The 27,552-nt window shown below is 52.9% G+C and overlaps 2 protein-coding genes across 13 annotated transcripts; one reads left to right on the forward strand and one right to left on the reverse strand.

Moving 5' to 3' along the window:
• The first annotated feature begins 1,360 nt into the window (after window positions 1–1,360).
• Window positions 1,361–14,805, forward strand: EEF2KMT (eukaryotic elongation factor 2 lysine methyltransferase). 6 transcript variants are annotated; one of them, XM_073792349.1, is made up of 10 exons: window positions 1,379–1,513; window positions 2,551–2,652; window positions 3,364–3,426; window positions 3,571–3,740; window positions 5,322–5,402; window positions 6,232–6,333; window positions 10,749–10,882; window positions 10,966–11,261; window positions 12,569–12,718; window positions 14,441–14,805. In XM_073792349.1, exons 5-10 carry the CDS (start codon window positions 5,343–5,345, stop codon window positions 14,539–14,541), a joined length of 843 nt encoding a protein of 280 aa, XP_073648450.1. In that variant the 5' UTR covers window positions 1,379–1,513; window positions 2,551–2,652; window positions 3,364–3,426; window positions 3,571–3,740; window positions 5,322–5,342; the 3' UTR covers window positions 14,542–14,805. The 6 variants fall into 6 exon arrangements, with proteins under 6 accessions (XP_019784322.1, XP_019784323.1, XP_073648450.1 ...); XM_073792348.1 differs by lacking the exon at window positions 3,571–3,740 and adding an exon at window positions 1,932–2,298 and having other exon boundaries at window positions 1,389–1,513; XM_073792350.1 differs by lacking the exon at window positions 6,232–6,333.
• ALG1 (ALG1 chitobiosyldiphosphodolichol beta-mannosyltransferase) lies at window positions 12,404–26,878 on the reverse strand. Of its 7 annotated transcripts, none has more exons than XM_073792345.1 (13): window positions 26,640–26,878; window positions 25,626–25,703; window positions 25,385–25,488; window positions 23,185–23,333; window positions 21,618–21,707; window positions 21,170–21,280; window positions 20,299–20,420; window positions 20,078–20,116; window positions 19,697–19,756; window positions 18,842–18,952; window positions 17,601–17,715; window positions 16,627–16,702; window positions 12,404–13,055 (listed from the first exon to the last, which is right to left on the reverse strand). In XM_073792345.1, exons 1-13 carry the CDS (start codon window positions 26,839–26,841, stop codon window positions 13,014–13,016), a joined length of 1,299 nt encoding a protein of 432 aa, XP_073648446.1. In that variant the 5' UTR covers window positions 26,842–26,878; the 3' UTR covers window positions 12,404–13,013. The 7 variants fall into 7 exon arrangements, with proteins under 7 accessions (XP_073648446.1, XP_019784318.2, XP_019784317.2 ...); XM_019928759.2 differs by lacking the exon at window positions 12,404–13,055 and adding an exon at window positions 13,824–15,515 and having other exon boundaries at window positions 23,185–23,347; window positions 25,385–25,468; XM_019928758.2 differs by lacking the exon at window positions 12,404–13,055 and adding an exon at window positions 13,824–15,515.
• Window positions 26,879–27,552: the final 674 nt, after the last annotated feature.

The raw sequence follows: 27,552 nt of genomic DNA on the forward strand, positions 1-27,552 counted from the left end.
ACAAGGTGACCGCCGGTTGACCCTCTGAGCCGGTCCCAGTCAACCAGGGTCTCCTCACCCCACCACGCCCTCAGAAGTACATTCTGCCCCCTGTTCCCACAACAGAAGCTGTTTCAAGGATGCAGCCTAGGGAATTCCCTGGCAGTCCAGTGGTTAGGGCTTGGCTCTTTCACTGCTGGGCCCTGGGTTCAATCCCTGGTGGGGGAACTAAGATCCTGCATGCCGCACAGCTCGGCCAAAAAGAAAGAAAAAAAAAATGCAGGCTTGAGAGAGCAATGTTCTGTGGAGATACTGGACTGTGTACTGACTGGACTCCGTTAAGGCTTCGCTATAAACTGTTAAGATTCTGGCAGGAGTGTGTGAAGAGGCAGGACGTCATTGAGAGGTCAATGAAATCGAGGGTAATCATTGTTAAATCCATCACACCTGTAGCCTGCCTTCACCGCTCAAGCTCGCTTTAGTTTTTGCTATAGAAGACTGGCAAGTCCTCTAAGCCCAAACAATAAGACGTAGCCTAAACAATAAGATGTAGCCTAAACAATAAGATGTTTGCCCAAGTTGTTTTCCAGGAACTTGGAATCAGCTGTCTCTAGTTCAAGCTGGTTAAGACTGGTTAGGACCACCAACCCACCGATCTATTCTCCTTGAGGTGCCCACGACATGCCTCGTAAGTTCCCTCACTTATTAAAACTGCCACCTACCAACCTGGAGGGGCCTGCTGCTTTCTTCGGTCTCTCCTTGCCCCCGTGTACGCGGCAGTTTGCCAACCAACACCTTTGCGTCGGTGCCTTTTACCAAGGCGAGAAAAGTCTGCGAAAGTCTGAGCCCACCGGCCCACAGACCTGAGGAGACGCCCGCACCCGAGGCTGAGCTTGAGGGCGCAGTCCCAGAGGGGTTGGGGGAGGGCTAGGATTAAGTCCAAGGGACGACGCGTCTGCCCAGAGGGCTCCTGCCAAAAAAGACCCTCGAGAAGGCTCTGGAAGAGCGAGAATGGTTACCTGGCCCTTGGCCTGACTGGGAGCTCTCGCCGCCCCGCCCAGCGGAACCTGGCGCCAAACCCTGACTCCGCCCCCACCGAAACCCTGGCCACGCCCCTTCCGACCCTGGTCCCGCCTCCCAGGCCCCAAATCTGCCCCAGAGCCCGCCTTCAGGGCCCGCCTCCAATTTTCCCAAGTCCCGCCTCCCAGGACCCCTGCAACGCCTCGACCCACCCCCACCCCACCTCCGCAGGCACCTCCGGCTGGCACCGCCTGCTGAACCCCGGCTCCCTACCTAAGCCCCGCCTCCCAGGACCCAAGCGGCGCCTGGCCCCGCCCCAAGCCCCACCCCGGCTCCGCGCGTTTCCTCGGGCAGCCTCCCGGCGCAGCCCCGCTCTCCGCTTCTCTCGGGCAACGCCGGGGCCCGTCCCCGCCCCGCCATGGCGCCTGAGGATAGCGCTGAGGCTGCGCCCCTGCTGCGAAGTTTCGAGCGCCGCTTCTTGGCGGCGCGCGCCCTGAGCTCTTTCCCCTGGCAGGTGGGCGGTGGGGAGCGCGGAAGGCGGTTGGGGGGCGCCGGGGTCGCGGTGGAGCGGGGCTCCGGGCTCACCCCTGCTCGCCCCGCCACGCGGCGGCCTCTGCTCCCTCGCGGGCCCCGGCATCACGTCCGGTTCCCCGGGCATCGCTGGGGCCAGCGCGGGCTGGCGGCGGGGAGCAGGAGGTCCACCTCAGCACCCTTGGGCCCACCCTGCGCTCAGCCCCCAGCTCCGTCCTCCCCTGGGCCCTTCCCGCCCTCCGCTGTCTCTGCAGACCGAGTCCCACGAATTGAAGGAATGCGGGGTTTCCTCCCAACTCCTTTTTTCGCTGGGTTTTTAGGGTCATGGACAGTTTGTGCCCTTTTTTAGCCAGTTATTATCCTGGCCATTGGGTAACAGCTGCTGCTGCTCATTTAAACAGCCCACGTCCTCAGGGCAGCGGGAGACCACGCTGCGTTGAACTCAGCGACCAGGTCACAGACCCCTCAGGCCTGGGTGTTCTCATCTGTGTCAGCAGCATTGGACAAAGCCCTCTCAGAGGCAGCTGATGGAAGAGACAGGGAGGTACAAAACAGTCCAGGAAAGAGACGAAAGCTCACTTCCCTGCCCTGGGGACCTGCCATTCACACAGAGGCGCGTGGCCGAGGCAGCAGCTTCTTTCTGCCAAGTCCAGGGCTCTAATGACGCTGCGTCCTTTATAATCCATAATTCAAGTGCGGTGAACCGACTGGGATGACTCAGTTTGAACATATATTCCTCCCCAGGTCTGCCCCATCTTAAGAGTGGAGGTTAGTCATTTGTGTTTCATTGACATAAACCATTTAGCATTCTGGGAGATCATTTCCCGTCAGAAAGGAATGTGTACATTTTTTAACCCCAAATTTAAACTTTCATGACAGCATCCATTGGGCCCAATTCATATCGACTATAATTGTTCATGAGTGAGTGCTTACTCTGCACCAGTCCCATGCTAAGTGCTCACTTAGGCTCACCCACAGCACCCATGTGGTGAGAACTGTTCTTACCATTGGTTTGACTAGAAAAGAAGTTGACAGCAGCATTGGAGCGCTCAGACCTGGGAGACAGACAACCTGCTTTGAATTCTGGCCCTGCCCCACCCCACACAAGCTGTGTGACCTTGGGCAAGTGACTTCGTCTCTCTGTGCCTTTATATTCTTATTAGTAAAATGGGGTATAATGATGCTTAACCTCATAGGGCTGTTGTCAGGATTACATGAATATGTGTTAGCTAGTACTTTTTATTCTGTCAACGAATGTTTACAGAATGCCTTCCACAAGCCAGGCACCAGTATCAGCAGAATACAGACAAAGCCCTGATTAGATGGGAGAGCCAGAGAATAAACAAGTAAATGAATAAGCAAGAAAACACGGGGAGATGATGGTGGCTGGAAAGTCAATAAAACAGGGAAATGCATCAATTTAGGAGAGTCGGGAAGGCCTTCCAAGGAGGTGACAGGAGCCGGGACCTGAACAGTGAAGCAGCCATCCTGCCGTGGAAAGGTTTCAGGTTGCCCACCAGGTGTTAATGCTGTGGCTCCCCCTGTAATTCCAGTTCAGCCACAGAGCTGGTCTGTGACCCAGGCAAGGCTAAGCTGCCAGGGCTAATGCAAACCAAGAGTCTGTCTTCTGATGTTCTTTCTCTGACTCATCCAGGTGTAACCCGGAACTTCTCAAGGTCAGGCTTTCAGCTGCCTGTGCCTTCCACATCATTTGGCCCCAGGTCCCTGGGGAGAGATCACTTAGCACTTTGCCAACATGTCCCATTGCATGTTTAATGTTCCTGTGATAATGCCCTTGAGATTTCTTTCTCTTCCCCCTCTCTCTTTGAATAGAGCCTAGAAGAGAAATTAAGGGACTCATCAGGTTCTGAGCTGCTGCTGGATATTTTGCAGAAGGTAAGAATCACAGAATCACTGGAACGCATCAGTGGCCTGATTTGCCCATGAAGACGTAACAGGTGCACACGTATCCTTTAAAAAGAAAGACGCTGCATCTGGGTGTGAGTACCTCAGACAGCTCCGGCTCTTTTGTTTTCTTAGATAAAGACATCAGAATATACAACAAGCTGCATGAGAGGAGGGAACCTGGGGGATGTTTTTTTAAACCGTCCACAGAGAAAGTGGAGATGACAGCTGTAGGAACATCTTCTAGCATTTGCTAGCTGCTCAGAGACTTTTTTTTTTTCAACGTTTAAGGGGAAAAGAAGCAGGCAAGTCTTGCCCACCAGTGTGTCTTTTCTAGTTGTGGATGGGCCCCTGCTTTTTGTAGGTGGGGTTTGGACTCTAAGGTGCATCTGGGTGTGGGTAGAGGAGGGACCACCACTCTGCCCGGCCTGTCCCACTCTGCCTGCCCCTGGCCATGTGGGTCAGGTGTACATCACAGTGCATCCGGGCTCTCTACCCTCTTACGGGTCATGAATCCTTCTGAAAACCCAAAGGTGTGGACACTACCCCAAGGAAAAAATGCTCCAGAAGAGTACATTTTGTGTACAAATGCATGGGAATCATACACACCCCTCCAACCACTGGTCCTGTCCAAAGAGCCCAGGGTCAGAATTCCTGTCTGGAGGGTGAACCAAGAGTATCCATCTGACCACCGTGTCGAGAAGATGCACAAGCTAGGGAAGATTCCCAGGAGATCCAGCAGTTCAGGACTGCGAGCTCAGACCTCTCTGAGGCCATTGTCATGCAGTCTGCTCTGATTTTTCACCCCAAGGTTAAAACCTAACACCCGCCAAGCCCCTGAAGAGTTGTGTGGACATTTTGTGGCCCTTGAGTAAAATCACATCCCTCCGGCCAGCAGGTCCCATGTGACACAGGCCCTACTCTCACTGTTCCCGTCCCCTGCCCTCCCTCCCAAAATGCCAGGTGGGGGCCTGCACAAGCTACCCAGCTGCCTGGAACTCATTCCCCTGCTCTCTGCTTCTCTCAGCTTCAGCCGAAGTGTTGCCCTCAGAGCCCCCATCCCTCTCCACTACATCCCAGGCAGAGTCCCCACCTTCCTCTGTCCTGGTCAGCGCAGCACCCCACCCGGGGGTGTGATCTCCAAGAGGGCAGGTGCTGAATCTGCCTTGTCATACCATTTGGAGCTCTCACCCCTTCCATGGAGCCAGACAGTCCCACATTTGTCCTCACTACAAACTCTAGTTCCTGCTGGCTGCTCTGGGAAGGGGGATGTCTTAGTCCTGCTGTAACAGAACCCCACAGACTGGGTGGCTTGTGAACAACAGGAATTTATTTCTCACAGTTCTGGAGGCTGTGAAGTCCAAGATCAAGGTACCAGGAGATTCAGTGTGTTGTGTGGTCCCACTTCCTGGTCCAAAGACGCTGTCTTCTTGGCTATGTCCTCAGATGACAGAAGGGGCAAGGGAGCTCTCTGGGGTCTCTTTTATAAGGACACTAATCCCATTTATGGGGGCTTTACCCTCATAACCTAATCACGCCCCAAAGGCCCCACCTCCTGATATCATCTCAGTGGGTGTTAGAGTCAACATGTGAATGTAGAGTGGACACAAATATTCAGTCTACAGCAGGGTGTTAGCCTGAGTCCGTATGCCCTATGTTCCTGCCCAGAAAGGGCATTAGAAACACTGCCATGGTCTGTGCCACTGTAGTGGAGAAATATTTTTAGGAAAGGGCTTATATGTTAAACTCTTTCAGATGCATAAGGGTCACCCAGGGCCAGAATTCCAGGAATCGGATAACTGGGGTTTGCCCTGTATTCACTTGAAGCTCATGGGAGACTTAAGGCGGAGTCTCTCCAGCAACCCACACTGTGTTCCTCGTCACAGACCGTGAAGCATCCTCTGTGCATGAAGCATCCACCCTCAGTGAAGTATGCCTGGAGTTTTCTCTCAGAGCTCATCAGAAAGGTCAGTGATGGGCACTGGCCATCTGGTAACCAGGCAGCATCTAGGACTTGGCTGGCTCTCCAAACGTGGGCTTTGCCTGTTGGAGCCCAGATCCATCCCATACTCTTTGCCTGCTCTACAGATCCCCGTGTAGCAGGGGGCTCCCTGGGCAACTGCTCCCAGCTGAGTTCCACCAATGAGAAGCCATGGAGGGAGGGAGGAAAGGAGGGGCCAGGGTACTTCCTCTGTGCTTTGAGGGGTCTCCAGCAGTGGCTGCATCTCCTCTGTGGTCCTGGTCCCCCATGGAACCTTCCCACTCCTACCAGGAACCCCTGAATGTGGGAAATGCCACCTTCTCCTTCTGTCCTGCCAGCTCTCACATATCCCATTTCTCCTGCCCTACACTACACCTCACCCTCACCCTCTCTACACCTCTCTTTGAGGTCCCCCAGGTCCCCCCACCAAGTGATCTGTATTAAGTCAATCACATCCCAAGTCTCCCCTCCAAATTTGGTGAAAATCCTCCAGCCATTTTTACAAGTCATAGTAAAAGTAAACAGGTGGGGGCTTCCCTGGTGGTGCAGTGGTTGAGAGTCTGCCTGCCGATGCAGGGAACATGGGTTCGTGCCCCGGTCCGGGAAGATCCCACATGCCGCGGAGCAGCTGGGCCCGTGGGCCATGGCCGCTGAGCCTGCGCGTCCAGAGCCTGTGCTCCACAACGGGAGAGGCCACAGCAGTGAGAGGCCCGCGTACCACAAAAAAAAAAAAAAGCAAGCAGGTGGAACCTTGGTTTGATTCACGAGGGTCAACTTAATCCTTTTGCTGAAGCTCTCGCCCTGCCCGCCCCCAGCACGAGGCTATCCACACGGAGCCTTTGGACGAGCTGTACGAGGCGTTGGCGGAGGTCCTGACGGCCGAGGAGCCCACCCAGTGCCACCGGAGCTACCTGCTGGTAGGAGACATGCGCCCTCCTCCACACACACACAGTTGATTCAGGCTCCAGTCAGCCTCATGTGGCTTCAATCCTGACTCCTCAGCTCTGTAGTCTTAGACGAGGTCAGTTAACCTTCCTGAGCCTCGGTTTCCCCACCTGTAAACCAAGCACTTCAACAAATAACACCTGTCTTACGGGGTGACTGGCGTTAAATTAGGTAACACACATGAATTGCACAGCAGCGATCTGGCGCTCAGACCTCAATAAATATTTGATGGATGGATGTTACAGGACAGCTGTCTCTCCCCACTGTCCACTGCCACCATCACCAGGCTGACCTGGTGCTTGGCCTTCTCACTGGTCACCTGGCTTCTTACCCCACAGAAGTCCATTCTACACACAACAGTTTTTGTTTTCTTTCTTCTTTAACCTTTTATTTTAAAACAAAGACACAGAAAACCATGCAAAAGAATTAGATTATCGAATTGTTGCAAGGCGGCCACCACGGTAACTGCCAATCTAGCCAAGGACTTGGGCAGCCAGCCCACAAAGCCCTCATTTGACCCATCCCAGCCCTCCCGCTCTTTCAGAGTAATCACTGAGGTCGTACCACTGCCATGTGCACCTCTGGGCATAGTCTTGCCCATTAACTAGGTCTGGCTCAAAATTTCCCTTCATCCGCAGGTCCCCCCAGCTCTTCCTGGCAATTTGGCCTGGACAGCTTTCCACAAGCTGGCTTTTTGTTGCACACACATGGTGCTGTTCAGCTTGTTCCTCTGTCCTCTGTCCCCCAAAACTTGGCGGCTGGATTCACAGGCCCACTCGGACTCTTGTCTGTTTGACCCCTTTGGCAAGAAAACAGCCTGGGTCCTAGAAGTCACGTCATCTCTTTTTTATCCTCTTCATGGTAGCACTTGTGGGTGCTTAAAGCTTAGACTCATTAATTCATTGAAGGATGCAAAAAGGTGATTTTTCTTATTTATTTATTTATTTGTTTATTTATGGCTGTGTTGGGTCTTCGTTGCTGCTCACGGGCTTTTCTCTAGTTGCAGTGAGCAGGGGCTACTCTTCGTTGTGGTGCGCGGTCTTCTCATTGCGGTGGCTTCTCTTGTTGCGGAGCACAGGCTCTAGGCACACGGGCTTCAGTAGTTGTGGCACGTGGGCTCAGTAGTTGTGGCACACAGTCTCAGTTGCTCCATGGCATGTGGGATCTTCCTGGACCAGGGCTCGAACCCGTGTCCCCTGCATTGGCAGGCAGATTCCTAACCACTGCACAACCAGGGAAGTCCCAGTGATTTTTCTATCATTTTGTTTTCATTCATTAGCTGGAGAAATTTTATAAGGAAGTGCCTCCTTTCATCCGTATTTGGTTACCTACTGGTACAGCTAGTAGAGGAAAGGCAGAATACAGACTTCTTTCCTTTTCAAGATAGTGAATTGGTTTCCTGTCATTCCCAGTAGGGGTTCAAACCATTGCAAATCGCATTGTTACTGAAGCTCAAAATGTGCTATTTTGAGTCACTTCAAATAGGCTTCTTTTTTTTTTTTTAAGTAATTTTATTTTATTTATTTTTGCCTGCATTGGGTCTTCACTGCTACGCATGGGCTTTCTGTAGTTGTGGCGAGCGGGGGCTACTCTTCATTGCGGTGCGCAGGCTTCTCATTGCAGTGGCTTCTCTTGTTGTGGAGCACGGGCTCTAGGTGCACAGGCTTCAGTAGTTGTGGCACGCGGGCTCAGTAGCTGTGGCCTGCGGGCTCTAGAGCACAGGCTCAGTAGTTGTGGTGCATGCACTTAGTTGCTCCACGGCATGTGGGATCTTCCCGGACAATGGCTCAACCCCGTATCCCCTGCACTGGCAGGCAGATTCTTAACCATTGCGCCACCAGGGAAGTCCCCTCAAATAGGCTTCTGGGTCCTTTGACATCACCTCATAGTTTTCTTACTTTAGTTTATGTCAAGCTTTTCCAGACTCATCTTGTATGTTTCCTGCCCCAGACCTGGAATCAGCCATGTCTTCAAGAAGCCCTAGTTTCTTTTAGTGGGAAATGATATTTAGAGACCACAGTCTGGGCATTAGGGATGATCATTGCTGCTGTCTAGGCCTTTCCGTGGACAGAGCTAGGATATGGGTGGAGATACATATCCATACTTTTTAAGAGAAAATACCTCATGAGTCCATATCGATGTTTCTGATTCAGGATCAGAAGGGTTTTCACTCAGCCTCTTCGGCATTGGATCCCTATCTCCTTTCTTCTGCTCTGGAAATTTTGGTTCTCAAGAGCATAGGGATGATGTTAGGATATCCCCCAACTGCCTTTGGCTTATCCCATATTATTCGTGCGTGCAGCGATCTCAGAACAACAGCACTAATCCCTCACACCAACTGTGGTTACTGAAAACAGCATAAATTTTTATATGTGCCACCCTCATTCTCCCTACATAGACATCATAGAGCCGTTACATAGTATTACCACAAACTAAGCAGCTCAAAGCAACATAAATGTGCTATCTTCCAGTTCTGTAGGTCAGAAGTCTGCTGGGCTCAGCTGCTTACTCTTCTTTGAGTCTCACAGAGCTAAAATCAGGGTATCTGTAGGACTGGGCCCCCGGGGGAGGACCATTCCAGGTCCTTCAGGTCATTGGCACAATTGCGTTTTCTGCAGCTGCAGGAATGTGATTCCATTTCCTTCCTGGCTCTTGGCCCAGGATTGTTCTCAGCTTCTAGGAGCCGCCCTGTCCCCCTGACTCATGGCCCCGTGATTCCAAAGCCAGCAACCACCTCAAATCCCTCCTGCCTCTTTTTCTTCTGCATCTCCCAAACATCAGCCCTGATGATTAAATCGGGCCCACTTGGATAATCCAGGATCATTTCCCCATGTCACATTCTGTAACCTTAAATGAATCTTCAGAGTCCCTTTGCCAAGAAGCACAGCACAATCACAGGGTCCAGGGATACGGGTGAAAACATTACCGACCTCAGGCACATACCGTAGTCTGTTACTTTTCAGTCTCTGTATTGGTCCGTATATTGATGTCTCTGTAGCCATTTTGGTTGTCTCAAGTTCATTTTCTAGGAGGTTCTTTAAGAAGGGCTCGTCGGATGGACCTTCCCGGACTTCTTGCATGTTGATAACAGATTGAGCCATTTTTACTTGAATCTTGACTCACACCTTCTCTCCCTGAGTCTCTTAAATATATTCCTCCACTTTCTTTGGCATAAAGCATCATTGTGCAAAAGCCTGATGATAATTTAATTTTCTTTCCCTTTTATGTCACATGCCCTTTTCTCTTAGATAGCCAAAGCATTTTTTTCTTTAAAGTCCAGTAATTCTATTAGACTACGTCTCGAGGTTGTGATCGTTCTGAGTCAGTGACCTCAGGTGCAGTGTATACTCTTTCAATATTCATTTCAAATCTGTTTGTTTTCTCAGGAATGCTTTCTTGAATTATAATTTTTAGTATTTGTTCTTTGCTTTTGTTTCATTAAAGGTACCTAAAAATTTGTGGCTTAAACAACAGAAATTTATCATCTCACAGTTCTGGAAGCTATAAGTACAAAATCAAGGTGTCGACAGAGTTGTTTCTTTCTGAGGCTGCGAGGAAATGATGTGCTCCAGGCCTCTCCTCAGCCTGCAGATGGCCATCTTCTCCCCGCGTGTGTGTCCTAATGTCCTATTCGTATAAGGACACAGTCAGATTGGATTAGGGTCCCCTTATGTCTGTATTTTAACTTGATTCCCTCTATAGAGACCCCATCCTCAGGAATTCCCTGGTGGTCCAATGGTTAGGACTCCGTGCTTTCACTGCCAAAGGCAGGGGTTCAATCCCTGGTCGGGGGAACTAAGATCCCGCAAGCAGCACGGTGCAGCCAAAAAAGGAGGAAAAAAAGACCTCATCTCCAAAAAGGTCACATTTTGAGTTGCTGGGGCTTAGGACTTCAGCATATGAATGTTGGGGGGAAACGATTGAACCCATGACAATCTCTTAATTTCTTTTTGATTTTTAAAATTTTGTTCCTTTTCACTTCCTGTTTCTCTTTAAAGTTTATCTGTTTTTATGTTTTGGTTTGTTGTTATGCTCATGCTTTTTTGAGTAGCCTTTATTTCTGAAATGATGTTTTCTGTTATTGTCATACATTTCTAAGTGTTTCCAGTAGCCATTCAGGCCTTGCCTCGGGGCCCTCACACCCCCACTACCGGAGCAGGCAGGTTCCCTCCTAGGTGGGCTCTGGGGTCACTGTCCTCGGGTCTACCACGTGCCCTGTTGCTTCCCTCTTCTGTCCCCACTGACACGTTGAGCTCACGAGGGTTGTGTCACCTGCTCAGAACCCGCCAGTGGCTCCCCATCACATTTAGACTCAAATCCTAATTCCTTATGTGATCCACACCTGCCCTGGTTGCTGGATTAATTCTCTCTCCCTGTTTCTGCCTAGCCCTCCGGGGACTCTATCACACTCTGCGAGAGCACGGCCATCATTTCCCACGGCACCACGGGCCTGGTCACGTGGAATGCCGCACTTTATCTGGCAGAGTGGGCCATGGAGAACCCAGCGGGCTTTGCTCACAGGTGACCTGGGGGTGCAGGGCTGGGCACCAGGGAGGTTTGCCACAGGGGGATCACAGACACAGCCGCTTCTCCCTGTCATGCAGGACTGTCTTAGAGCTTGGCAGTGGAGCCGGCCTCACGGGCCTGGCCATTTGCAAGATGTGCCGGCCCAGAGCATACGTCTTCAGCGACTGTCACAGCCATGTCCTCGAGCAGCTCCAAGGGAACGTCCTTCTCAACGGCCTCTCATTGGAGCCAAATGTCGCCGCCCTGGCCCAGCACCCAGAACACGACACCGCCGATGCAGAGAGCCCCAGGGTGATGGTGGCCCGGGTGGACTGGGATGTTGTGACGGTCCCTCAGCTTGCTGCCTTCCAGCCGGACATCGTCATTGCCGCAGGTACCGCCCAGCTTAGGCCACTGGAGTGTGGCCTCCCTGAAGCTCCACCTGGCTTTCAGTGCTGGGAAGGGGACCACCTTCCAGCCAGTGAGTGAGCCACCTTCAGTGAGCCACCTCCCACCAGTGAGTGCTGCCTGGTGGGAGGAATGATGGGATTTGGGTCGTGTGGGCCTCCAGGGTGACATCAAAGCACAGAGCGTGCCTCTTGGGTGCCCTAAAGCCACAGCCCTCCCATTTGAGACAGTGGCCATGCCTACTGCCATGCTAATGGTCCATGCTATAAAGGAACCAGCTCTTCCCAGCAAGGCCTGCGATGAACAGAACAGGCCCCAGGGCACCAGACTAGGGTGACCAGTCTTAGCCAGGCCACAACCCAGCAGACAGACTTCACGTCCCTCTCCAGCAGCCTGAGGGAGGCCTCTCAGTTGCCATCCAGAACCTAAATGAATAGGCCAGAGCAGCCCCACAAAGCAAGGGAGCCAAGCTGGCCCCACCTACACCCCCTGTCTTCAGATGGGGGCGGAAGTGGCCACAGCAGCCTTGTCCTTTCAGGACCACAAAGAACGGCATGATCCTGATTCCTCTGCATGCCCTAGGCCAGGCCGAGGGTCGGGGAAGGAGCTCTGGGTGCCCCCACCTCTGTCAGCACCTGCTTCCTTCTCCGTGCACGCTTGTGTGTCCCTGAGGCCGAAGGCGCTCTGCCTGTGTATCTCTGTCCTAGGTCCTCAAAACGAGTCCCACAAGGAGGGACCACCCACTCTGGTGCAAGGATGGGACCCTTGAGGGAAGGGGCATATGGTGTGGGCACCAACAGGACCGTTGCCCTCCACGGCGCCCACCCAGCCCCATCTGGCCGATGGTACTGTGCTCTGGCCTGGCCATGGCCCTGAGACCCAGGCCCAGAGCGGCTGGAGCACAGAGGCTAAGCAGCTCACCCCTGCAGGCCCAGCTGGTGGGCGGGAGGGGGCTTGCCCCCCACAGGAAGGAAACAAGAAGTCTGAGGCAGTCAGGGTTTGCTTCATTAAGCATCTTCTAAACAGGCCATAGGCAGAGAATTGATTTTTTCTTTTAAAGGAACACCAGTGAGTCCTGGATATTTTTCATGTGTTGCAGTGTCTTTCAGCAGCTCTCTCTGCTAAGGGTTTTTCTTTTTACCCCCATAATTTTCTTACCGTCCAACAGCACGAACCTAATAGAACTGCTGCTTTCCAGGCCTTCACACTGCAGCCCATGTCGGCACAACCCAGAGGCCTCTATCCTGGGGTCCTGGAGGAGCTCCTTCCAGTAACCTGGGGTTTTTATCGCAGATGTGCTATATTGCCCAGAAACTGTCCTCTCCCTGGTCGGGGTCCTGCAGAAGCTCTCTGCCTGCCAGAAGGACCAGCGGGTTCCTGACGCCTACGTTGCCTTCACCATCCGCAACCCGGAGACATGTCAGCTGTTCACCACGGAGCTGGGTGAGCCCCGGGCCCCTGGCTGGGCTGCTGGCTCTGAGGGGCTGCCACCCAGGCCTGCAGGGCCACTGCACTGGCCACACACAGGACTCCAGGGAGGCAGAAATCAGGAAAGTAAAAGAATGGGGCCCTGGAGACAAGCCAGGAAGCCCCAGACCACAATGTGCTGGGCCAACGACCCCCCACCCTCCGCCCAGGAGGTCAGCAGAGGAGCCAGGGCCAGGGAGTTGGTGCTCTGGGGAGGAGATGGCTGACGCAGTGATCTCAGAAGTCTGAGACCAGCAGTCCTACTGTGTGTTTAGGGCAGGTTTTCAGAGACTTCAGGCCTCAGTTTTCTTGCCTGTAAAATGGAAAGGATGGTGGATGCCAGCTGGTGTCAGGGTAGATGAGTTCTGGCCACACAGCAGTCAGGTGCAGGCTCTGGAGGTGGGTCCCAGGTGGAGCTGGGCCACCCCTCTCCAGGTCTTCATTCATTGTACAGCAGAAACATCCACCTCAGAGGTGGAACAGGGCTGGCACGAAGGGTGTGCTCGGGAAAACGGCAGCTGCTGTTACTAGATCAAGCACATAGTAAATGGAAGAGAGAGGGATGCTTTAGAGAAGGGGGTGGGGTCTGCCTGAGTTGCCACTGCTGCAGACGGGCACTGTTCTCAGACCTGACCTGCGTCAGCCCCTCTAGCACCTGTGGGGGGGGCTGCTGCCATCCTCTGTCCCACCCATGAAAACACCGGGGTGCAGGGCAGCTGAGTAATCACCCAGGCACCCATGGACTGAAGCCAGGCAGCTGGCCCCCACTCTCCACCCCCCACCCCATGACCCCCACTCTGCAGTCCTCACCACGAGCCAGGCCTGATCAGGGTTTCCCACACATGACTGGGCAGCAGTGCAGAGCCCTGTGCTTGCCCCAATCCCCCACCCCCCAAACAAAGCTCTCCCACAGCTGCCTCTGCTGACAGAGAGGACCAGCGCCCACCCCTGTACAGCGTGTCCCACTGACAGCGGGTGTTCAGCCTCGAGAAATAACGAAGTCCTTCAGATGCTTATGTGAAAAAATATCCACGCTGTATTTTAAGAAAGCTGAGTGCTAAACAGCATATACAGTATAAACTCATTTTTTAAGCTCATTTTTATTTTAAAAAAATAACTGTCATGTTAATACACATATGGGGAAACTCCATACACACCAATTAACATTATTATTAACATGTTATACCCGGACGGTAGTATCATGACACTTATACACTGTATGTCTAGTATTTTATTCTTATAAATACTAATTTTTCATTCCTAAAAAACTGATGACAAAACAATTCTTGCCAGGGGCTCGTCAGACATCTGTGCTTACACAGAAGACGTGAGCCCCTCTGATACAGGCCCAGCCTCTGAAGGCACCAGGCTGAGCTGTCAGGCAGACGTGGGTTCAAACCTCAGCTCCTACTGAGCTGTGCCCGGTAACAGGATGGAGGACCCAGACGGGGCCATGACTTTCCAGGGATGCACACGGCCCAGTGGGCAGACGCAGCAAACCTGGCTGCTGTGAGCTGCTTACAAATGGGATTCCTGGTCCCACCCCTGGAGGCTGATTCCAGGTGTCTGGATGGGGCCTGGAAATCTGTAGTCTGTACCCCCACCCCCACCCCCAGGCCTATCCCAAAGCCCCACACTGATAGGGTGGTGTCCCATCCCCAAACCCCACATCCTGAGATGCATATGTTCTGTCTCCAGGCCGGGCTGGAATCCCGTGGGAAGAAGTGCCTCGTCACGACCAGAAACTGTTTCCCTACGAAGAGCACTCGGAGATGGCAATTCTGAAACTAATGCTGTAGATTTATAAATGGTTTTGAAGAATAATGTGAAAATTAAATCACTGTTCTGGAAAGAATGTGATAAAACTTGCACTGGACTTGAATGTTTGAAGAATGTTAAATTCTGAATCGGGAACCACAAACTGTTCGAATAAAATATAAACTGTTCAAGCGTGTAGACCCCTCTCTGCCAGCTGGCTTAGTCCTTAAGAAAATCACCATAAATCAGAAATGAAATTTTTGGCTCAGAGATAAGCATTTCATTCGCGCAAATAAAAAAACAAACCAAGTATGTTCCCCCCAACCTGGACGCAAATCCCTCGCGGAGCCAAGCCCGCTGCACACGTGGCACATCTGACTGCCCTTGCAGGGCGGTGGGCTGCAAAGTCTGTTTTCAAGGCAGGAATCAAAATATTAGGGACACAACCAAGCAATTCTGGGAAAGGCAGACACCAGGAGACAAAACAAGGATGCAGAGATGTTCAAGACGACACAAATAACAGAAATAAACTGGGGGAAAGAAAGACTCATAAGACAGGAGGAGAAAAGAGAGAAGGGATTCAGAGCCTCCAAAGATGAAAGCAGGCTAAGCCAGCTTCCTGGTCAACAAAAACCCCTAATTATTAAAAGTAACTTCATTCCCCAGGCAGTGCCCACTGCCAGCCTTTCAGCTTCCATCCACCAGGAGGCGCTGATCTACAGAGTCTGCCCAGGGACTGGCCAGCAGTGGCCGCTGTGAGGAGGGGAGTGTGGGCCAGCTCCTGGGGAGGAAGATGAAAGGTAAGGAGGGGTGTCAGCTTGAGGGTCTCTCTATGATGTCCAGCACGGGACACCTCAGGAGTTTCAGTCGTTGGCCCGAGGGGTCACGTGTCTGTAATCAAAGGGAGCACTGTCCGCTTCCAGCTCTCATCCCATCGAAGCTGCTCTGACTCCCGGAGGTTCTTGCAGAACTGGTTCAGTTTGCCAGCAGGATCAGGAAACTTTGAGAAAAGCATCTAGAAGACCAGAACTACCTCATCACTGCTTCCTCCCCCCACCCCAGGTTCCACCCCAAGCTGCCCCTCCTCCTTCCCAGCAGCCCAGGCTCCTGCTGCACCCCAAGCCCAGCTGCCAAGCCAGTCATTCTGCCAAAACCTCCCTCCTTCACCGCACTTCCAGAACCACCACCAGTGTCCTGGGGTCTCCAACGGGACTCCCGCTCTGGCCCAGCTTCCACACCAGGCCTGGCTAACTAACCCTTCTCAACAGCTCTGACCCCAATGTCCCTGACCCAGCAAGCCCCCCTCCCTCACCAGGCACAGGGGAGCCTTCATGGCCCAGCTACGCTCTATCTCCTGCTCTGCTCCGACTTGACGGCACAGCCAAGCTGCAGTGTTCACCATCCCCACCCCATGCTCTGCCGGCAGCCCCCCGCCTCTGCCTCTGCAATGCTCTGCTGTTCCTTCCACCAAGAGCTGGCTTCTACCCAGCACTGTCCTGCTCACGTACTGAGAACTAGGTGATGCCTGCGTTCTTTCCAGCTCTGCTAAACTAAGGTGTCTGCAGACGCCAGCCTGTGGGCTGCATGCAGCCCTCCGCCTGTCTTTGTAAATAAACTTCTATTGGAACATAGCCACACCCCTTCATCCACAGATTGTGGATGCTTTCACGTTACAACAGAGTTGAGTAGTTCTGACAGAGACTATGGCAAAGTCTAAAATGTTTTTTTCTGAGCCTTTCCAAAGTCTGTTGCCCTTGGTCTCAATGATCAAGAATGATGACGTGTTACTTTTTGTAATTTGTAGTAAGAAAGAAGTATCCTTTGAAGATGCCCACCCATCTCATAAGGCCGGTCCAGGAAGCTCCCTCGCTCCTCACTCTCCCTTCTCAGATCCAATCACCCCCTAAATGGCACAGTCCACCTGGCTCTAGCATCATTGTGTGGTGTGAGCTCCATAAACCCAGACGGCAGATGGGGCGAGCCCTGATCCCTCCGGGGCCCAATGGGGCCCAGCCTCTGAGACCGCTGCCCGCTCACCCATACACAGCCCAGGGCCACCCACCCAGCTGCAGGAACAAGGAATCTCCAAAACCCTGCAAGCCACAGTGTGGGAGCAGACACACTACCTGCAGCTGAGCTGCCAGCTCCTCTGAGTCCTCGAAGACCAAGCCATTTTCCTCGTGTTTCACAAGCTCGTGTAAGCTGCAGAGAGAATCGGGAGGTCTGAGAGCTGCCTGGAGGAGATACAGAACCCAAGGTGCCCACCTGCTCCCCCCCAATTCCACCCCACCCGCAGGCTAAGCTGGAGGCAGGAACAGTCTGGTTTCAGGAAGCCTGTTCTTAGATTTGGCATCTGAATAGAAAAAAGATCTGGCAGGATACACATTAAAAATCCAAACCAATTTGGGGAAGGAGGGACAGTAAAGGGGTATGTGGACTTTTTGTGCTACATGCTCTCTTCAGTGAGAACGTTCTTAGTAAGTTCTGCCTTTTTTTTCTTAATTCCACAGCAGAGAAACCAGGTAAAAGGCAGCCCTGCTGGAGGCAGGCTCAGAGGTGATCAGGGGGTTGATCCCAACACTATCTGAACCCGGGCTCCAACATCCTGGATTTCCCATTCAGAAGCTGGCTCCTCAGCTCATGGTGGGGCCACTGTTTCTAGAAACTTTTCTAACACTACCGTCTCCAAATGCCCTCTCCTGCCCATCTTTGCCAGGAAGAGCGGAGACAGAAATACACTCATTCAACTGATTCGAACACAACTACATGAGCTCAGACTAAAGGGACAGAGAGAGAAATAAGTCCGTGTGAGCTGTGCGGGCAATTCCAGCCACCATTGCACCCTGTGAGCACAAGCTCCCAAGTAGAGTACTTAAGACTCCAATTTTTATTCAACACGAGCTCTAACTGGAAGCCACCCTGTCTGGTGGGGCCCAGCCCGCCCACAGGGACCAGAGGGCTCCTGCTCCCTCTGGGTGGCAGAGCTGCACAGATGGGGAGGTGGAACCCTCCAGGAAGCTTTCCCGGGCAATTCTGCTGGTTCCCCCCAAGCTGCTGATTTGATAACCTAACCCTGGGAGGACTGGGTTTCCGCTCCTACCACTGGAAGTTCACGGCACACACAGGCAGGCAGCACCCGAACATGTCCACCACCTTCATGGGCAGGTCCAGGCCACTGGAGGACCGGTGTAGGCAGACGCCCAGGTCCGCAGACCCTGCAGGGCGAGGATGAGGGGGCCATCAGCTCTGGCTGTGCGCCCGGTGACCACACATCCTGCAGGACTGTGGACCGAGGCCTGCGGGGAGGAGTGGAAAGGGGGTGATAAAGTCCCCAACCCCACGTACGACTGCCTGGGGTTGGCCGAGCAGCCTGGCAGGAGGCTGGGACACGGAGGTGCTTCCCACCTGCCGCTCCTGGCCTCTCGGCCCTTTCTGAAAACGACCTGCCCGTCACCAATGTTTTTCTTTAAACTGACCCCCTTTTTCTCCTTAACCACGCTGTATTTTAAAAGAAGCCGCAGCAATGATTGCTTAATGGGTTCTGAGTTTCTGCTTGGGGTGATGAAAATGTTTTGGCAAGAGACAGTGGCGGTGACTGCAAAACACTGTGAGTGTAATTAATGCCACTCAATTGCATACACTTAAAAATGGAAAAATGGTTAAAACGGCAAATTTTGTTATGTGTATTTTATCACAATAATTAGAAAAAGAACCCAAAGCAGACCCAACAGAAAACCAGCTGTCGCTGTGAATATAAAGCCAAGGAAGCAACCGTACATCACTCAGTGCCGCTGGAGCGCCTGCCTACAAAGGCTCCCCGACTCCCACTCCGGAGACAGCTTAGTGGCTGCTGAGACCTATAGGCACCCAGCCAATAAGCCCTCCCCGAGGGATCAACAACGCAAGAGAAGGGAGGGCTGCCCCTTCACACTGGGAGAGTCCACACTGTTTACCTCATGGTCTCTGTACCTCCCAGACTTGGGAATTGACCCCAACCCAAGCCCCGCCCAGCCCTTCTGCCCAAGGGAAGAGCAGGGTGAGTGGAGGCCGTGGAGGCCAAGAGCACTCTGACGTAACCTTGGCAAACAGGCAGGGAGGTGGCACACCAGGAAACAGCCTCGTTCTCCCAGAGTCCAGCCAGGGCCCATCCCAGCCTGAGACCTACATGTGTAGGGCCCCTGAGCAGACAATGGCTTGAAATCATTAAAGGGTTAAAAAAACAAAGAATATGCAAAAGAACCTGGTAAAACATTCATTATCTGGCCCTCTTCAGAAAAACTCTGTCCCCTGCCCTCAGGTACTCCCTTATAAACCCCAGCCCTCCCCCTGCAGGCCTCTTACCTAGAAGCAAGGGGTAGTCCTCGGCCTCCAGCCATGGGGTACAGACCTGGATGTGCTGGAAATGCTTCTGGCAGATGAGGCGGCTGTAATACTCCTTCAGAGGCCCTTTGCCTTACAGAGAAAACCGGAGTCACTGCACTGGGCCCACGTCTGGCCCTGTCCCCCAACCCCAGGCCTGAGAAGCCCCTGCAAGGGCGTGAGCAGAAGGCCCACAGGCAGCAGCTCCAATCAGGCCCCTATCCAGACCCCTTCCAGAAACGACCCCCAAGGGGTATGCACCTCGACTGCTGAGGCCATGGCCGTTCCCCCAGCAGGCCTTGGGCTGGGAACACAGCCAGGATAAACTCTGGCCAGGCACCAGAGTGCCCACCAATACAGCTTCTCACACAGACTGCCCCTGTGCCCCGCCCAGATCCCCAGGTGGCACAGCATGAGCAGTGGGCTCCTGCCGCCGTCCAAGGGCCTGGAGGAGAGGAGTGTCCAAGGTGGGACAGCTGGCTGAGGACCCTCCTCCTCCAACCAAATCTCCTCTGCCTCTCTCTCTTCACCCGGCTCCTTTGGAAACAGTTTGACATTGGAGAGCAGACTCTCATTTTTAAAAAAAAAAAAGATACGTGGAAACCACTGTGAAGTAGAAAGCTCAGAATCTCTGAGGTCACGCTATCTGAGATTGAAATCTAGACTCCATGCTCTGCCATGAAGCCCTTCTGAGCCTCAGCCTCCCCGTCAAGCTGGTGTAGAAAACCATACATCACAGAGTTGGGGTGAGAATTAACGAGACAACAAACATCACAGGCCTGACATGCCTCCACTGCCCCGTTTAATACAGGAACAGGGATGGTCCCAGGTGGGTACCTGTTATAACACAGACCAAAGGAGGGAGGCTTTCTCCATCGTCGATCAGCTGTTCGAACTCTGTGTTTAGGAAAATAAATATATGATAACCAAGATCATGTAGTCGGGTGAGTGAGGGGCTGATGCGAGGGGATGGGGGAAGGGAGAGGAGGAGGGAGCACTGCTCCCAACCATGCAATCCCTTCTCCTGGAGGTGGCAATTCAGAGCTAGGCTGGTCACTCACTGACCCAAAAGGGGACTCACGCCTGCCACCTCCACCCAGTGGCCCTGGCCCTGGGGTCAGGAACACTCTGCCAAGGACATCACTCAAGGCCAGGTGAGCACCCTGCAGCTCAGCAGCCCCCGACAGGCCCAGCTCCTGGTCACAGCCATACACCTACTTTCTAATGCTGCCAACAGGATGGAGAAGTCTTCATCCTCTACGGGAAAAGAGAACCGAGTGTCACGGGCCAGTTTCTAGATGCCTCCCCACCCAGCTCAATGTGCTCCCCTTTCTCATCGAGGCCCCAAATACATGTGGGGTGCACGCCTGGCAGCGGCGAGAACACAGGCTCATCCAGGTGCTCATACAAGCCCCAAGCGCCCGGGCGGGTCCTGAGACCTGTCCAGCTCGTGCTGCTGACCAAAAGGGCCGGCCGCCCAGGAAGGCAGGTCACTGTTCCACTCTGGGCATCCCGCTCCGTGAAGGCCGACCTCTCCATGCCCGAGTCCGAGGGTTCTGAACTGAAGGAGCAGAGAGAGCCCATGAGCTGCCACAGAGCAGGCCCTTGGGCCCGAGAACGGCCATTCTCCCACCAGAGTGAGGCCCGCAGGCTCCCAGTTGTTGGGGTGCAGCCACGTCAGAGCCACCAGGTGGCCCTACCACCCAAGGCCTTGGGCACAGACCTGCACCTTGCTTTCTCTCTTATCTGTATTTATGTGTTGCTAGGTGCTGAGGTCGCAACGGCAGACAAGGCCGACTCAGCCCCTGCCTTCACAGGGCTTACTGTTCTAATCATCCCCTAGACTTAAGACGAGGACGCTGTGACCCCTCCAACTGCCCCCACGTTACTGAGAAGAACAAAGACCAGCTGTATGGAGAGCCGCTCAGAAGGGCTCTCCTTACCCCTGGGAGATGCCCAGAGAACACATAGATGCACAGACCCCGCCATGCGGTCAGGAACCACTGGCAGGAGGGTAAGGACACCCACAGCCTAGTACAGGGCAAACACTTCCTTAAAGGGCCAAAGAGTAAACACTGTAGGCTTTGGGGAGCCATGCGGTGTCCATTGCAAAGCCCAGCTCTGCTCTTGTAGTGTGGAACCAGCCAAGGACAACATGTAAATGAATGAACGTGCTGTGTTCCAATAAAACTTTATTTACAGAAACAGGCAGCAGGCCTGCAGCCATAGTTTGCCATCCCCTGGATTAGATCTCCAGGTCAGCAGCGAGCATAAAACAAGGCAGCTGAAAGCTGAAGACAGCAGACTTACCAGGCCCTGAATGCAGAGTAGGTGCGGCTCAGCTTCATAAAGAGCTGGTGTTGCAGGTCCAAAGGCGTCTCTTTAAAGAAAGATGCTGGCTTGTCGTAGACAGTCACAGCTCTGCAAAGAGATCATTGGGGGGCTCTAGGGAGGGGCGAAGAAAGGCCTGAGGAACATAAGACCCAGAAGTATCCAGAAGAAGAAGGGTGCTTAGGTATCCAAGTCTCAACAATAAGCTTTAGAATTACTTGGAGAAGCACAGAGAGAATTTCTAACATGAACACTTCCTGGACCATCTGGCTGGCTGGGAAAGAAACTCTAGCTTCCTCCTCCCTCAGCCTCCCCAAACCAGTAACCACCTCCCGGAACCCTGGGAGCTCCCAATGCCTTGCAACATGACACAGCAGCTGGGAGTCAACGGCGCTGGGAGGGACCCCTCGTTTCCCAAGGCCCCTACTTGATGCCCCAGTTCTCTGCCAGGTCTTCCCGCATCGCATTGGTCACACACAGGTTCAGGTGGGACAGGCGTCCACAGAGCGTCTCATACCTGAAAAGACATATCAGTGGTCAGCCCAGAGCTCTCTGGGCCAGGAACCACCACCCCAGCCCCATGGGACTCAACACCTTATGATACAGAAGAGGCCGCAGAGCTGGAATCTCCCAAATCAGGTCACTGGCGAGGCACCTTCCCCATGTTTGCACAGAGTTCTACCACCTGTACTATTACCTCCCGCACACCTTTCTTTAAATCAGATTGCTTTTCAGCTTAAATACAATTACTTTCAAGAGAAACCATATATCACTACAGAATGGAAAATCCAGTCTCTCTTGCCATAAAATGAAGGAGAAATACAATAAAATCTTGTTATTAAATCTCAGCCACACTGCACTATTCCCTGCAAAGGCTGTGGGGCTGAGGCTCACTCCCAATGGGTTACAAAGGGAGTTTAGCAAATGCTAGAAAGGCGTTATCAACAGATTAGCTCCAAACGGAGACTTGAGCCCTGGTGACAGGGCAGGACTGAAAAAGAACTGGAAATGAACAGGGTTATTTCGCATGTGTAGGTACCACGGCCTGTTCCTCACTCAGGATGCAGAGAAAGCTCTGGAGCTGGACTGCCTGGGATGGAATTTTGGAGCTCACATGTATTAGCTGTGTGGCAAGTGACATGAGGGCTCTCGGTTTCCTGGTTTGTAAAAAGACAGCGATCAAAGGACACCCTTGCTGGGCAGCACTGGAGTCTGAATGGGATAAAGGCTTGGCCTGAGGCCTGGCATGCAGCAAGCGCTCACTGACTGCTGCTGAGACCACCACCCACGAATGACCCATCAGGGGAAAGGCCACAGCCGGCCAACGGCTTGAGGCTGCAAGTCCACACCGAGGTAGATGGTATAACTCGGACTCAGAACACAACATTGCTTCCTCCTCCAGGTCCAACCTTCTCCCAAGGCCCTTCTTCCCTCTCCCTGTCTCATCAGCTGCAGCAGACTGTGACCCATGTCCCCATCTGCCAGCAGCAGTCCCCAGTTTCAATTTGGGTATCTGGTACGGGTTCATCTGGGACCCCAGCTCTCCAGTGGAGCACTTGTCCCAAGCCTGAGACAACGGGGTACTGAAGCCCCCCAGGCTCAGAGGGGGTTAGAGGACGCCAGGTGCGTAGGAGCCAACCACAGGCCTGCTCTCTCCACTGAGCCTGGTGGGGTGGGGATGAGAGCAAGGGGCTTCCAGAGCCTGAGAAATACCTCTAGGAGGAAGTGTGGAGAGACATGAGAGGGGTCCTGATGACACCTTTTTTGAGCTCAAAGTCAGCCATTTCTCAGGACTTTTCAGTTTCATGGGCCAACAAATGCCCTCCTTTGCTCAGGCCTGTTTCTATCACTTGTCACCAGCGTCAGTCCAACTCCCCAGCCTTGCCTTCACCCCCACAGGGCACACAGGAATCAGCTTCCCCGGGTCTCCGCACCGGCCCTTCTTCCCACCACAGTTTGGGGACAATGTCGGCACCCTCATCCCAGACTCTCACCACTTGGCCAGCAGAACAAGGGGGTGGCCGGGGCCGTGCACCAGACCCATAATGGAGTAGCCGTAGTTGTGCCAGTCAATGACGAGCTTGCTCCCACAAAGGCAGCCTGCAAACCAGCACACGGCAATGGCGGGCAGGCCCGGAGGGTTCTGGGAAAGAGAGACTTGAAGGAAGAGAAGGAAACCAGACCACGGTCAAGAATAAACCAAGTAAAAATAACGTACGTGGCAAAGAGTCAATTATCTTTACAGAGCTCTTGATAATCGATAAGCAGAAGAAAGACCCTCTTCCTCACCAAGAGGTATAAACAGTCATAAAAGAAAATTGACCAACCTGATAAGTCCAAGATCACTGATATTCAAGGAAACAAAAAATGGAACAAGGAGGTACCATTTTTCACCTATCAGAATGGAAACTCTAAAACACCTAATGATACCTGGTGGTGGTGAGGATGGGGGGAAGAGGCTTCCCTGTTAGGTGGGGGATAAATGGACCCAACCTTACTCTAGGACTATCCAGTAACACATCACAACATTTTTAAAGTGCATGGACTCTGACCAATCACTTCCCGTCCTAGGAATTTATCCCAAGGAAGAAACAGAACCCATGCAAAAGACATATGTTCACTGATACTCTTCACCATACAATTTTAAAAGTAAAGGGCTTCCCTGGTGGTGCAGTGGTTGAGAATCCACCTGCCAATGCAGGGGAGACAGGTTCGAGCCCTGGTCCGGGAAAATTCCACATGCCACGGAGCAACTAAGCCCGTGCGCCACAACTACTGAGCCTGCGCTCTAGAGCCCATAGAGCCCATGCTCCACAACAAGAGAAGCCACTGCGATGAGAGGCCCACACACTGCAACGAAGAGTAGCCCCCGCTTACCGCAACTAGAGAAAGCCTCTGAGCAGCAATGAAGACCCAATGCAGCCAAAAAAAATAAATAAATATAAATAAATTATTTTTTTTTTAATTTTTAGGTTAAAAAAATCAGGAAGGGGGCTTCCCTGGTGGCGCAGTTGTTGAGAGTCCGCCTGCCGATGCAGGGGACGTGGGTTCGTGCCCCGGTCCGGGAAGATCCCACATGCCGCGGAGCGGCTGGGCCCGTGAGCCGTGGCCGCTGAGCCTGCGCGTCCGGAGCCTGTGCTCCGCAATGGGAGAGGCCACAACAGTGAGAGGCCCGCGTACGGCAAAAAAAAAAAAAAAAAATCAGGAAGGGCTTCCCTGGTGGCGCAGTGGTTGAGAGTCCGCCTGCCAATGCAGGGGACACGGGTTCATGCCCCAGTCCGGGAAGATCCCACATGCCGTGGAGCGGCTGGGCCCGTGAGCCATGGCCGCTGAGCCTGCGCATCCGGAGCCTGTGCTCCGCAACGGGAGAGGCCACAACAGTGAGAGGCCCGCGTACCGCAAAAAAAAAAAAAAAATCAGGAGGAATCTGAGTGCTCATTAAGATGAGACTAAATGAATACATTAGGATACATCTCATATCAGGATACAATACAGTCAATTAAAAGAAGAAGGGCTTCCCTGGTGGCGCAGTGGTTGAGAGTCTGCCTGCCGATGCACGGGACACGGGTTCGTGCCCCGGTCCGGGAAGATCCCACATGCCGCGGAGCGGCTAGGCCCGTGAGCCATGGCTGCTGAGCCTGTGCGTCCGGAGCCTGTGCTCTGCAACAGGAGAGGCCACAACAGTGAGAGACCCGCGTACCGCAGAAAAAAAAAAAAAAAAAAAAAGAAGGAGCTTCTCTATGTTAAAAAGCAGTCAAGGTAAGAGGTTAAGAGTGGAACTCCAGAACTAGAGTGACAACCTGGTTCAAATCCTGACTCCAGCACTTCCTAGCTGTGTGACAATGGGTTACTTACAGAGCCTCTCTGGGTCTAGGTTCCCTCATCTCTAAGTGTAGGTAACACAAGAACCTACTTCTCAGGATTGTTGTGAAGAATTAAATGAGATAATGCATGTAAAACACTTAGATATGTAACAAGTACAAAATAAGACTATCTGTAAAACACTGAAAAACAGAAGGGATGAGTACCATAAATAGAATGGACACATACCATAGGCTCCTACTCATGTTTTTAAAAGTTTATACACACACATGTGAATATGCATTTACCAATCTGTACATTTTTTAAAACTGGAAAGTAAAGAAAACTGTTAAAACAGTGGTTCTCACAGCGGGAGGTGGAGCTGACACGTACCTGGAGAAAGATGTAAGCTGCTGGCTTCCTGCACATCAACTTCCACAGCAAGTGCACTGCCTGAAACACAACTTTGACTCCATACTGGAGAATATGGGGCCCAACTGCAAGTCAGAATACAGCCATCACTAGTAAAGGAGTTCTTGGCAATTTGCAGATCCCCCCCACCCCACGCTCCCCGCCTTCCCCTCCCCCCACACACACACAGATTCAGAGATATCGGGAGTTGACTGCTTCCTACCTGCAAGTCTCTGAAGTTCTGTCAGACTCACAATCTGAATTCTGTCGCTCTGCAAGAGCTCATCGTGGGGTTTGGAGGCTGAAAAGAATGTCCCTTTTAATGTGCTGGAGAAGATGATCTAATTTAAAGTCAGATGATCCCCGCCCCACAGGGTGAATAGGGGAGAGTGTTTTGGAACCTCTCTGTTCCTCAGTAGCCAGAACAGAGAATGAGGCCAGTTCTTGTCCAGATTCCACTAGACCACCCACAGAGGGAGGGCTGGAATCTTATCCATTTTTACTTAGCACAATGCCTGGCACATAGTAGGCACTCAAGCTGACCTAGATTCCCTGGATGGTGGAATTATCACACCATAGGGAGACCCCTAGGAAGTCTCACTCCAGCCCCTCACCCTGGGGTAGCAGACTCTAAACAGGGACCAGAGGCAACCAGTGCTATTCCTTTTTTCCCCTGATATGGGATAGAGCTACCTTCTAAAGATGTCACAGTGGGGGAAGATGGAGGAGCAGACACCCCTGCCCCTGCACACTGAGAGAAAAACGCTGGACATCCTGCGAAAACGAAATACCTCCTGCCTGCAGAGTTCTGCGCTGAGGGTGAGGAACGGAGAGGAGACAAGTTGCCTGTCTTCTCAGACACTGCCTGACAAAAGAAGCCTCAGAGATGTGCTTACCAGCACTTGCCCTGGGATCACATCCACCCGGGTTCCAGTCCATCTTTCTACTTACTAGGAATAAGTGAGACTATGCACTGAGTTCATTTAGCTTAGCACAGTCCTGGCATATGGCAGGAGCTCGATTAATGCTGACTGTTCCCAGGGACCCACCCAGCAGAGGCTGGGCAGAAACGTGGCAACCGCTGTCCAGGCCACAACCCGGCTCGTCCAACCTCGGAGAGCTGCCCGACGGAGGAGAGGGTAAAGGGGCGTCCGCGCCTCGGCCCCCGTGGGGCGGTCAAAGCCGAGGGTCAAACGCTGAGAGAGCAGCCTCCCTCCCACGCCCCCGGGGCACTCACTGCAGAACCCCAAGAAGGTCACGGAGAAGCCGCACTTGGCCAACGACAGTGCGTGATACTGCATGCGGGGACTGCGGCCCACGTCGCCCAGCACCACGACAATCACGTGGCGGGCCGCGCGCCCCCACCGCCAGCGCTTCCACGCCACCAGCAGCAGCAGCGTCAGGGCCAGCGCCAGCAGGACCACGCAGGAAGCCGCCATCTTGGCGGGCCGGCAACCGTCACGTGACCGCTCTCCCGCCGGCTGTGCCGGCTGTCCGCAGCCGCAGACCGAGCCTCCTAGGTGGGTGGAGAGAAGGGAGGCGGGGACGTGGTTCCCTGTTCCCTAAGCCGGGGCCCGCGAACCTCCAACCTGGGAGCGGAGGTTTAGTGGTATTAAGGTAAAGCTGTTACTATGTAGGGATCTAGGAACATTTTTTTCTTCAAAGTTCTAAAATAATTTAAAATATAGTGAGATAACAATTTGGATGAAACGCATAAGCATAATGTTGAGAAAAGAGACCAGCCAGAGTGCATACTGGCTGATTCCATTATGTAAATCAAAACTACTCTTTACTGTTAGAAGTTAGAGGGGTGACCTGCCTTGGAGGGTCGGGGAGTGAGTGGGAGGGGGCAGTGGAGAGCTGGTGGGGGTGTCATGGTCTGTTTCTTGATCTGGGTGCTGGTAAGGTGGGTGTGGTGCATTTGGGAAAATTCATCAAAAAGCAAACTTATTCATTTTTCAGGATGTATGTTGTACTTGAATAAAACATTTAAAATATAAAGAGAAAGAGGGAGTTCCCTGGAAGTCCAGTGGTTAGGACTCTGCACTTTCACTGCCGAGAGCCGGAGTTCAATCCTTGGCAGGGGAATGAAGATCCCACAAGCAGCGTGGCACAGCCAAAAAAAAAAAAAAAAAAAAAGAAAGGAAAAA

The sequence above is a fragment of the Tursiops truncatus genome, chromosome 15 (genome assembly GCF_011762595.2).
Source record: "Tursiops truncatus isolate mTurTru1 chromosome 15, mTurTru1.mat.Y, whole genome shotgun sequence".
Classification (NCBI taxonomy): Eukaryota; Metazoa; Chordata; class Mammalia; order Artiodactyla; family Delphinidae; genus Tursiops; species Tursiops truncatus.

Bases quoted from the DNA above. Each gene is read 5' to 3' on its own strand.
- EEF2KMT (XM_019928763.3), top strand. From the start codon at position 1,418: ATGGCGCCTGAGGATAGCGCTGAGGCTGCGCCCCTGCTGCGAAGTTTC. The intron at 5,403-6,231 runs GTCAGTGATGGG...GCCCGCCCCCAG, and splicing joins TCTCAGAGCTCATCAGAAAG to CACGAGGCTATCCACACGGA. The intron at 10,883-10,965 runs GTGACCTGGGGG...CCTGTCATGCAG, and splicing joins CCAGCGGGCTTTGCTCACAG to GACTGTCTTAGAGCTTGGCA.
- ALG1 (XM_019928758.2), bottom strand. From the start codon at position 26,841: ATGGCGGCTTCCTGCGTGGTCCTGCTGGCGCTGGCCCTGACGCTGCTG. The intron at 25,704-26,639 runs GTGAGTGCCCCG...CATTCTTTTCAG, and splicing joins GACCTTCTTGGGGTTCTGCA to CCTCCAAACCCCACGATGAG. The intron at 23,334-25,384 runs GTACGTGTCAGC...TCTCTTTCCCAG, and splicing joins CAGCTTACATCTTTCTCCAG to AACCCTCCGGGCCTGCCCGC.